The sequence below is a fragment of the Triticum aestivum genome, chromosome 5B (genome assembly GCF_018294505.1).
Source record: "Triticum aestivum cultivar Chinese Spring chromosome 5B, IWGSC CS RefSeq v2.1, whole genome shotgun sequence".
Lineage (NCBI taxonomy): Eukaryota > Viridiplantae > Streptophyta > Magnoliopsida > Poales > Poaceae > Triticum > Triticum aestivum.
In genome coordinates, this window is record NC_057807.1 from 389,308,866 (window position 1) to 389,320,371 (window position 11,506).

The window sequence follows — 11,506 nt, forward strand, 5'->3', positions numbered from 1 at the left end:
CTTACATTTCCATCACGAATTTGTTGGTTCACAAGAAGCACGGAGTTGGGCTAGCCATCGTCGCCGTGTCGAGCGAGCATTAATCAACCTTCCGTCGAAGTAGTACCCGGTAGCACGTTTGAAATACGTGGACGGTGGACTCCCCCCATACAAAAACGTGTGAAACACACGTAGACAGCACGTCGGTTATGAGATCGAGTCCAAACGATCGCGTAAGTTGAGTACGCAACTGAATGTCGAGCATGGCACAAAGTCACAAGGCAAAAAACACATGGATTCCATTTCCATCGAGTAGGAAGGTACTCTCCACTCTCCAGCCACCAAGGCGAACCAGGCCGTAGGAATTAACACGAAACTACCGGCCGTTTTTCAAAAAAAAAAAAAAAGGAAACTACCGGCCGGCCCCATGCCCCGGGCAACGCAGCCACCATGCACGTCCGTCGGTCATTTGCTTCCCCTTGCCGTGGCGCGCATCCCGAGAGCGCTAGCCGCCGTTGGTTCTGCGGGCGGGCGTGACAGTTTCTGCGTGCCGGGTAGCGGGTAGCTAGGTAGAGGTGGGCACGCGGCATGGGCGCCTCGTCTCTCTCTCTCGTCAGTGCCAGATCGAGCATGGATACAACCTCAGCCAACCTGTCTGAACACAAGAGACGGACGCGGCTGCATGCACGGACGCGCCCAGGCCTTGGCGTGACTCTGACAGTGGCTTTGCTAGAGCTGCGCCATCGCGATCCAGCAGGAGATTTGGTCGAAGGAAGCATCCAGCTGCCTGAGCTATGCTGTCACGCGATATACTACTACGTAACGTACGCCGACGATCGCCGGAGGATAGCGTCGTCCATCCGTCCGCACCGCGTACAAGTTGCGATGCGTGCGCAGACAACGGTCAACTGGGCTCACGCAGCGCATCCGTACCCCATGGATATTTTCTTTCTCAAGCCGGACAAGTGGACATGGATCCATGCGTCGGCTGCTCTTTTTCACCCACCATTCAAGCCACAAGAAAAGAAACAACGGCTATCATCTGAACTCTCTAATTTTCTCTAGAACTGGGCGCGGTACTTCTTACCGAGCTTTTAACCCAACCGGTGAAATTCATGATCAAATAACTCGCAACTGTTGCACTTGTAACATTGTAGAACATGTGCACAATACTGTCCCAAATGTTACTACTATACAGAATATAAAACATGGCAATCTACACATGATGATGTATATATTGTCGTATTACACCTAAAACGCCAACCAGAAGAAGGCCGTGCATGGACAGACTTGCTTGCCTGCCTGCCTGCCTGCCTGCTGGAAGGTGTATACGACCAACTCAGCGTCGCTGGTGCCATACCTGAGAATGGATCGTTGTTCTCTTGGATTTCGGGTTAAATGCAGTGTATAGCCTGACTAGAGTCCAACAACTTGGTCCCAACCTCCAAATCTTAATCAGACCATATAGAGGTGGTACGGCCTGCCGGTGCCAACGTACTCAACTCGGTCCAAATACATCGCTCTTCAGAGTCGTAGGTGCTATAATATTTACTCCGGTGTGTCCTTATAATGGCAATCCCCCACGCCCCAGCCAACTGCATCAGGAAAGCAGCAACCAGCAAAATGTTTGTGATGAAACTGAATGAAGACTGTATAGTACCCACTATAGATTCTACAGATATTTCTGCCCTTCTGGCTCTGATGTGTGTAAAAGCATCTCCAGTGTGGTAAATAAATGTATGATGAATGCAAGCCATGGTCCACAGAAGTTACACAAAGATTCAGTAGTATCGCATACCTTCATAAGCAGCATTCTGAACTTCAATGGACATAGAATAAATTATACTCTAAGCTTCTAAAGGGATCTGAAGTAGTCAGCGATAGTTCTTGAGAGGACCCTAGTCTCATTGAGAGCCAATGATTTTAAGCCCTGCGCCAGAGCATCCGCTGGAGTGTATTCTGAACCAACTTGCCATTTAACATCCTGTAGTATAGCTATAGTTAGTGCCTGGCACACATGAATATTAATGTGTACACATTAAATGTGGAAATCCAATTCGCCTCCCAGGAGCACATGCTCCCGCACGTGCCACAAATGTTTTTTTTTTCAAATTCTACAAATTTTTATGTGGGAAGTTTTAGCATTTTGACCTGTGCAGAAAAAAAAAAACTGAACACCAAATGTTACACTTAATTTTGTTATTTTTCAGGAAGCACTGCTATCCCATTTTGTATGAAAATTGTCACACACGCTTGTTACACTAACATGAACATATACCAAAAAAATCTGACTTTTTAAATTGTTTTACTATTTATTTTGAATTTACTGTTCATTCAGGGGCATATGCTCCCCAGAACCAAAACAGCCCTCCCATCGTATTACATATATTAACAGAGGAGTGGTCTTCAACCTCCCATGGTATTACATATATTAACAGAGGAGTGGTCCTCAACATGATCTAGTGATTACGAGAACTCCATTTGAAGATGAAAAATATGACTAGCTGTACCTGTATACACGGAGTTAGATGTGTTCCTGACAGTACGACCTTCTTTATTTGTCCACCAATTGAGTCTACCCGGGGTCTCAAGATGTCCTCAATTATGTCTGTATCATCAATAGCATCAACGCTGAATTTCACCTACAATACATACATGGAGCATTAACTAATGCTAAATTAGAACGGAAAGAGGTTTGCTTAAGTAAGTGCAAGTTTCTCAACAGTACCAATAATGTATTAGCTACACTGTAAGAATTCTTGCAGAATTCACGGTTCTCAGGTGGTGTTGGCTTGAATTCAGATACACCTTCTGTAACCTGTAAATAACATGGGAAGAATGTACGTTCAGGATTAAAAAGATACCTATGGACAAACATGTTGTCAGAGCACATTTCATTAATGAAATATAAGTTAGATTCATATAAATATAATACCTGATTCATTACTGATGGTAACTGATCGACAAATTTGCTTACGGATACCATAGCTTCTTGATCGTACTCCCGTATCAAACCTCCAGCTAAATCAAATAGGGCTTTCCACGCATTCCCTACAAAGTTACACCACACCTTATACTATGAAAACAGTCTCATGACCACTTTTTCCAATGCACATATTTCTATTCTAACTCTTGCATCATAAACGTTCTGACACTAGGCATTTGTAACATTTATATTTATACCAATATAGAAAGACCCAAAGGGGCAGATCCAATTAATCTCGGCCATCAAACCATGACAATCCAACAATCTAGATTGCTCCATGGTGAGCGCTCAACATGTTTAGCGTGCAATCAATATCATACCAAATATCAACGTTTGTGCTAATCACATAATTAACGTGTAATTGATATCATGCCTAATATCAACGTGCAATTAATTTCCTCCCTAATATCAACGTGTATTACAACGTATGCATATACTAGCGTCGGAAGTGACAGAAGACCATGTGGCATCGCAATAATGATGCAATAACATGATGCACAGGACCCTCGAAAGCTACAAACGAACAGTTAACATGGAAGGTTAGTGGCAACCAGCAAGCCACAAATATTTCATGGAAATTAAATAATAACTGATAAATGCAGTGAATAATCACCTGATGCATCTCTAGCCACAGAGTATACAGGTGATGTCTCCATCATAGGCGTTAGTTGACTAATGAGGGGGCCTATCTGTATGAAACAAAAATTTATCAAGGATAAAATAATAAACAACAAAAAATGGAGAGAGCAAAAGGTAACACATTAAAGAATGCAACGTGTCAGTACCTATTTGCACAAAGTTGTACGTTAGAAATGAAGTATCAAGTAGCATTGCTACATGTTTCTCAAACACTTTGCTAATAGTCTAATTCTTGTATGTCACGATTTTTTGGGGGGTCGGTGGGTTCGACCTTTTGCACTCCCCTGATGCTTTAATTGATTACAACTGAAAAAATGTTTATTCTTTTATGGCTGAATTTGTTAGTCCAATATCTAAACCATAAATTGTTTACTGATCCTGAAGTTTTGGCGCTCTGTACTTCACAATATGGAGCTGCTAGCTGTAGTTCAACATACCTACAGCATAGAACTCAGCTCATCCCCTGACCATAAAACTGGGGAGAACCAAACACAAGCTAGTAATAACTAATAGATCAGTGCAACATCAGGAACATGTGTGTTTTTACACGACGAAAAGTAATCAAGTGGGGGGATTGTGTGGGTTTGGACGGAACTGCAGGTATTGTATACATGTGCATAATTCAGGGCCAGAAACCTGGGTATTTTGTGAGTGTAGCGAGTATGTTTTATTGCGTGGGTAGGGGAGTTATTGGCCTATAACCATGTTGAATTGTTTCTAAACATGGTTCAATATCAAGTCAGTCTGCAATCTGCAGATCCCTGATCTGAACCACAACGACCGCTTGATGACTCTAAAGTTCAGAATCTCAAACGGTGATGCTGGACAAACTCTTGCATGTGTCTGGAATCTGGGAATTGTGAACTGACAAGAATACAGGTATCTTCGAAAGACTAATAAAACAAGATATTTAAAAAGGCACCACTTTATCTTTAAGTGTTTCTGCGGGAAATATTGTTTCGCTCATAGACTCAATGTCCCTTGGCTTCAATAATTCAATCAGCGGATCAGCTTATAGACATACACATAAACTACTTAGTGGTACAAAGATGTGATATTGTTGTGCAGGATACAGATACACAGTTACCTATAAAAAAAACTTAGCAGCATAGGTCCCAATGTAGGAAACAGACAGAATCAGCTAGCCATTTCGACAATACCGAATGTCAATTGTTTTTCTGTTCATGTTATGGCGCTGCTAGAAGGAGGGCGCAAGAGGGCCGGCCGGGGGCCTTTTTGCCCACGGCCGGGCAAGAGGGAAGGGATTTCCTTCTTAATTCTTGCTTGATTAGATTGATACATCTCCTCTCTTCATATAGAAAGATTTACTTGACTCCCAAGCAAGGCTTTACTTGACCCCTAAGCAAGCGACCCTTATCTCTAATTAACCCTAAGACTAATGGGCTACACCGCCAGGCCAGGCCCATTAGGCCCATTACGTACTCTAATACTACACCCCACCTGGACATGCAGCTTGTCCTCGAGCTGCAGCCTAACCAACTTATAATCATGACTCGACGCAACACAAACCTAACACCTAAAAACAAGCCTTTTACATCTCGGCTTGTGTTATTACTCTCAACCTGAAATAGACTGCGATGCTTTATTTTGGACGTGCACGTGTACAGCCACCTAGATCCCATGGACACCACCTGGACAAAAGGAGTGCATGTGTATGGCTGTTGGTCTGCACCGCACAGGGAAGAGTGGAGAGCTTGCGATGGAGAATGACGAGGAGGGGTGCGCCCCCCAACCACCGATGTCGCAGACTTTGAGGTCGCTGCCCACGGGGAAAACAGCATGCCCGCCGCCCGTGGGGGAAACCGCATGCCCAAGATCCCTGATGCAGCGGACGAGATTGAGGTCCTTTGCGCAGCGAAGGGCAATTTGGAGGAGCGGCAGCTGCACACCACGCATCTCCCGCACACACCGGAGAGGGAGGGCGCAAGAGGGCCGGCCAGGGGCCTTTTTGCCCACGGCCGGGCAAGAGGGAAGGGATTTCCTTCTTAATTCTTGCTTGATTAGATTGATACATCTCCTCTCTTTATATAGAGAGATTTACTTGACTCCCAAGCAAGGCTTTACTTGACCCCTAAGCAAGTGACCCTTATCTCTAATTAACCCTAAGACTAACGGGCTATACCGCCAAACCAGGCCCATTACATACTCTAACACTGGGTGCCGTGGAAACCTGAGCAGGCCGACCCTGCGCGGGAACGTCCGGTCCGGGTGGCGGCCTAGCGGCCTAGGACGGTGATGCCTGCTGGATGGCCACCACGCGGCGCTCGAATGCGCGGGCGTAGTACATGGCCGTCTGGAGGTCCTGGGGTCCCCGCAGCTCCACGTCCACGCGGATATGATCTGGTAGACCGCCGACGAAGAGCTCGGCCCGCTGGCGAGCCGTTACGCCGGGCGCGTGGCACGCCAGGGCCTGAAAGCGGTCGGCGAAGTCCTGCACCGTGGAGGTGAAGTGGAGGCGGCCGAGTTCCGCCAGCCAGCTCCCGCGTATCGGCGGCCTGAAGCAAAGGAGGCATAGCTCGCGAAAGCGCTCCCATGGGAGCATGCCGCCCTCGTTTTGCTCGAGGGCGTAGTACCACGTCTGTGCGGCGCCCCAAAGGTGATATGAGGCGAGCCAGGTGCGTTCTGACGCGAGCGTGCGTTGCCCCTGGAAGAATTTCTCACACTGGTTGAGCCAGTTGAGGGGGTCCTCGGCGCCGTCGTAGGTGGCGAAGTCGAGCTTGGCGAAGCGCGGCGGTGTCTGAGCATGACCGCCGTGAGCGCACGGCTCGGCGGTACGGAGCAGCAAAGAGGATGGCGTCGGGCCGGTGTGCACAGGTGGTCCGCTGGGAAGTGGTGGCCCGTCGAATCCAGCGTGAAAACCCGTGGCGCGGGAGGGCCCGCCGTTCGGCAGGGAGGGCGCCGGCTGATCCGCGACCGTGGTGAAGACTGGCGGCGGTGACGTCCCGGCCAACCAGGCCGGAAGCTGTGACGGTGAGGGCGGGAACCGCACTTGCTGAATCGGCACGCCCGCCGGCGCGGTTGTAGCCAGCCGGGTGCTGGGTGGCAGAGGCGCCTGCAGCGGCAGCTGCTGCTGCATGGAAACGGCGGAGGCGGCGGGCGCTGCGATGGCCGCGGCCGGCCATTGTGGCCAGAGCGGGGCGGTGGCGGGGGCTGGCTGCAGCGGCAGCAGGGGCTGCAGCGGCCCGACCAGCGCCGCGGTAGCCCCTGGGTGCAGCGGCTGCCAGGGCGGTGGCGGTGGTAGCTGCAGCAGCCCGGCGAGCGCGGCGGAGGCCGCCGGGTGCGGCGGCTGCCACGGCAGCAGCATCGGACGGGTGGCGATGGTTGGTGACGCGGCCGGCGGCAACCCGTAGGGCCCGGCCAAGTAGAGGCAGATCCCTTGGACGGTTGTGACGAGATCGTTGAGGACGCCGGTGATTTCCGTCGGGGAGTAGACCAGCGGCACGGTTGAGGGTGGTGGCGACGGACCGGTGGAGGGGGGCGGCGACTGACCGGTGGAGACGCCGGCGATGGAGCCCGGCGGCGCCGTGGGAAGGATTGACGGCGGCGCGATGGTGGTGGGCAGTGGCAGAATTGGTGGTGGTGAAGACATGGTCGAAACCGAGCTACCTGATACCAAACTGGTAGAAACTAGGGTTCTACCGGGTCTAGGCCGGAGGTTGTAAGGGAAGGAGGGAGCTTGTCGTGGACGAACTCGCGGCCGCCGGCGGCTGGGCGCCGTCGTGCGCGAGGAGGCGACGGCTGAGAGGAAGATGGCGCAGGGGAGGCGGCGGCTAGGGTTAGGTCTCCCGGCTCCCTAAGGAAGCCGAGCAAATATGATTGCTTCTTTGCTTGATTAGATTGATACATCTCCTCTCCTTATATAGAGAGGTTTACTTGACTCCTAAGCCCCTAATAACAATAATTGGGCTAAGCCCCTAATAACGATAAGATAGACTGGGCCACAACTAAATGGGCTAAGCCCCTAACATGCCGGTCATAACAGTTCATAAACCTATGCCAATGCAAACATAGTAATATATACATTGTCACACATCACTACACCAGTTACCAGTAAATCAAGTGCTTGGGCTGAAAATAGTTAAACAGAAGATCACTACAATGCAACGTGTGAGAAAGCATGGACCAAAATACCTGCTCAAAGTAAGGAACAGCCTCTGAAGCGGGCCTATTGTTGAATGAGACAATGGCATTAGCCTAAAATGATCAGAACCCAACAAAAGAAAATCAAACAATAAGCACTGTTACCAAGGAATTATACAAAGAAAATTAGGAACTCAAACTTTCCTCTGCAATCTCCATTAAAGAAAACAGAATTTTGTGGTTTTGCTGCTAGTATTAACTAAATATCAAGCAATACTGACAAGTACTTGTTTGAGCAGTATCCCTCTGTATATGATCTCCTTTCTAGAGGCACCTAAAGGAGTTCTGAAGAGATGGGATTATCACAGAGCTAGGATGTGAAATTGTATCATCTGGTGAACTGGCAGTCTATTTGCCAAAAGATTCTGGAAGTCTTGGCATTCTGCACCTGAAGACTATGAATCAAAGCCTGCTTTGCAAATGGTTATGGAAGTTGCAAAATACTGATGGGATTTGGTAGACTATGCTGAAGAGCAAATATCTGCAGAAACAAGTATCGGGCTCGTCGCCAAGTGGTCATGAGCGGTGGACCACAAGAACAAATATCTGCAGAAATATGTTCCCTCTCAATGGCAACCTGGGAGTGGAGGCTCCTATTTCTGGGAGAGTCTGATGGGTGTCAGCAATATTTTCCAGAAGTTGTCAGAAAGGATAATTGATGATGGTGATAAAACATTATTCTCGGAAGATAGCTGGGTAAATAATTTACCATTGGCAGTGCAATTCCCGAGGCTTTACCAGATAACCTTCAGCAAAAATGTAAGAGTGCAAAAAGTTCTGGAGGGTCGTTTCGATACCATCCAATTATGGAGAACTTTGCTTGATGATACTGCTAAGGCAGTGGACTTGCAGCATATGGTGTCAAAGGTCTTCTCTTCCTAACGAGCAAAACAGAGTGAAATGGAAAGTGGGTGATAAAGCAGATTTCTCTGTCAGAGCAACTTATTTGCATCTGAGATCTGGGAGTCTGATTGGATTCAGCTTTGTCTGGAAGCTGAAGATCCCTCTGAAAATAAAAAATCCCTCTGAAAAATATTATCTTAACCAAGGACAACATGTTGAAATGGGGCTGGAATGGGAATGAACAATGTTATTTCTGCAGTGCAAAGGAGACTGTAGATCATCTGCTCTTCCAGTTTGTCTTAGCCAAACTGATATTGCAGATTGTCCTATGTGCTTTTGGTCTTAATAGACCGTCTGATAGCACTGTGGATTTGTTTGGTAGATGGCTTTCATCCTTCCCTGCAACACAAGGCTGCTGGATGCTATGGAAGACTAGGAATGCTGTGTGCATTCGACAGCATTTTCCTGATGACCCTGCTGATGTTATATTCCAATTAGGTAATCACCTATCTTCGTGGGCTTTACTGCAGAAATCCCAAGGCCAAAGAAGAATTGAAGGAGTGCAGCATTTGAAGATGGTGATGGCTGAAGTTTACCCCAGGTGTCATGGCTGGGCGCTGGTGATGAAACGAATAATGGCAGTTTGACGTTGATGTGTGGTGTTTGGTTATGATATCTGTGTGGCTGTTGAATGTTTCGTTGCCACAGAACAGTATGCTTTTGTGATAGCCTCTGGATGTAGGTCTAGATGCTGAGTTGTTTGTGTTTCTTTCGCTCTTCCTACTCATGTTGTAGAACTATGTGGCAGTTTCTTCAATGGAAATCGACGAGGAAGCTCGCTGTTTTTTTTTTTTTAAAAAAAACTAGATACCAAGCGAACCTTTGGTATCTTTTCTGAGAAGTAGCTCCCAACCAACAGCTGAAGCAGCGCGCCATTACTGCAATTCGTTGAAGAATACCGTCAGTAAAACAAGGCTTCAAGCATCTTCTGTGGTAAAGCATCGAACAGGTGGCTGGCGGGTGTGAGAGCACCTGTGACCAACGGAGTAGAGAGGGAGCCCCGCGATGTCCAGAGCGCTCAGCCCGGCCTCCGGCAGGCCCGACGCTCGGAGCGCGTCGTAGCAGCCGTGGAACCTCTGGAAGACCTCCCGCGCGGCGGCCGCGTGGTCGAAGGTGACGTTGTACGGAACGCACACCACGAGGAATCCCTCCTGCGCCAGGAGCTCCAGCAGGTAGCTGCAGCAAACCACGGCGCCCAAGCGCAAATCAGTACCACGAAGCCCTTCACTCCCTCCGAAGCAATCGCGGATTACCGCGAGGTCGGATGGACTCCGCGTACCCGTAGGTGGCCTCGGGAGCGGCGCCGATGAAGGCGCCGCCGAGGAACTTGACGACGGCGAGCGGACGGGCGCCGCGCGGGGGCGGGAAGAGGAGGCAGGAGTGCTCCCGCAGGTACGCCCTCCCCCGAGCGGGCGACGGTCTGGGGGCGGCGGAGAGCGCGGGTAGGGGGGCGTCGGGGCCTAGCGACGCGCGGCAGGAGAGGCTCCTGGCGGCCTCGGTGCGGCGGTGACGGCGAGGTGCGGGCCGTGGAGACGTGACAGGTGGGGAGGTGAGCAGGTGGGCAGCAGCCGCCGCCGCCGCCGTCGTCGTCGCAGCCATGGAAGCGGAGCAGGGTGTAGGGACAAACAACAGCTCGTAGTTTTGCCACGAGGCCGACGACGCAGCCGGGGACTTTCTGCTGTGAGGATTGAAGAAGCAGTGCCACGTGGGTTCGCGAGCGCCGTCTGATTCAGCAGCAGTTTTTCTTGCTATGACGTCGGCTGTTTTCCAGTTCGTGAATTTTTGAATCGGCCTCCCTAAAAATCAGTTGACTGGGATTTAACAAAGTCTCAGTCGATCATGCAACATTTTGTCTCAACGTTTGCAACTTTTTTTTACAGCTGCAGCATTCGTCTTGTTGGTTGTAGCATGTTGTCCCTCATCGATTGTAGCACAACTTCTCACCGGCTGTACCATCCGTCATTGATGGTTGTAGCATTTTAGCCACACCGGTTGCAGCATCAATCGTCATTGCTTGCAAAACTGTCGCAACATTTTTCAACGTTGGTTGTAGCATCTAGCCATGCCGCTTGTAGCAAAAAAAAACTACGATGACGTTACCCGACTGAGCGGCTGAGTTCTAGACATACCCTTTTTGAATAGTTAATGAATCAAGGTCCAAGTGAACCAACCTGTGGTCGGATGGTTAGAGGGACTGTGGTATTCCAGCCCACCAGGGTTCAAGTCCGGGTGCTCTTCTAGATTATTTCAAGATTTCTGACGATGCGCATTCAGTGGGAGGAGACGTTCTTGTCGACGACAAGGTGCCTACGATGTCTTCATAAATTTCAAGATGATATGTCGGCTCAGTCTTTCAAAGATGCCCCTAAGGGTAGGGTGTGCGTGTGTGCGTTTATAGAGGTGAGTGTATGCGCGTGTATATGAGCGCTTGCGTCTATACTGTGTTAAAAAAGATGAATCAAGGTCCAATGGACTTCGATCTCCCCTCTCTTGCTCGCTTCACGAGTACTACCTTTGTCCTGGTTTATTGGTCCCATTGTAATTTGTGTCAAATTTTCATCTAAAATTTAACTAACAAAATGTTAATGCATGTCAACAAAAATTATATGGTTGGATTCATATTTGAACCTAATTTTCAATGATATAATTTTTTTTGACATGCATGAACATTTTGTTAGTTAAATTGTGCTCAAAACTTGGTACAAAATACAAACGGAAATAGTAAACCAGGACGGAGGTGGTACTGATCAGTGATCACATCCCCTCGCTCTTGTTGATGTCGGATGATGTACAATGCAAAGTGTTTGGAACTTTGGATGGATGCTTGCAGAATATAAA

General features: G+C 48.8%; 1 protein-coding gene across 1 annotated transcript; it reads right to left on the reverse strand.

Moving 5' to 3' along the window:
• Window positions 1–1,152: 1,152 nt before the first annotated feature.
• LOC123112004 (uncharacterized) lies at window positions 1,153–10,332 on the reverse strand. The gene is made up of 10 exons (XM_044532899.1): window positions 9,948–10,332; window positions 9,641–9,844; window positions 9,489–9,546; window positions 7,757–7,819; window positions 3,579–3,654; window positions 2,915–3,030; window positions 2,708–2,797; window positions 2,490–2,621; window positions 1,778–1,963; window positions 1,153–1,574 (listed from the first exon to the last, which is right to left on the reverse strand). The coding sequence occupies exons 1-9, from the start codon at window positions 10,265–10,267 to the stop codon at window positions 1,835–1,837; spliced, it is 1,188 nt and encodes a 395-aa protein (XP_044388834.1). The 5' UTR covers window positions 10,268–10,332; the 3' UTR covers window positions 1,153–1,574; window positions 1,778–1,834.
• Window positions 10,333–11,506: the final 1,174 nt, after the last annotated feature.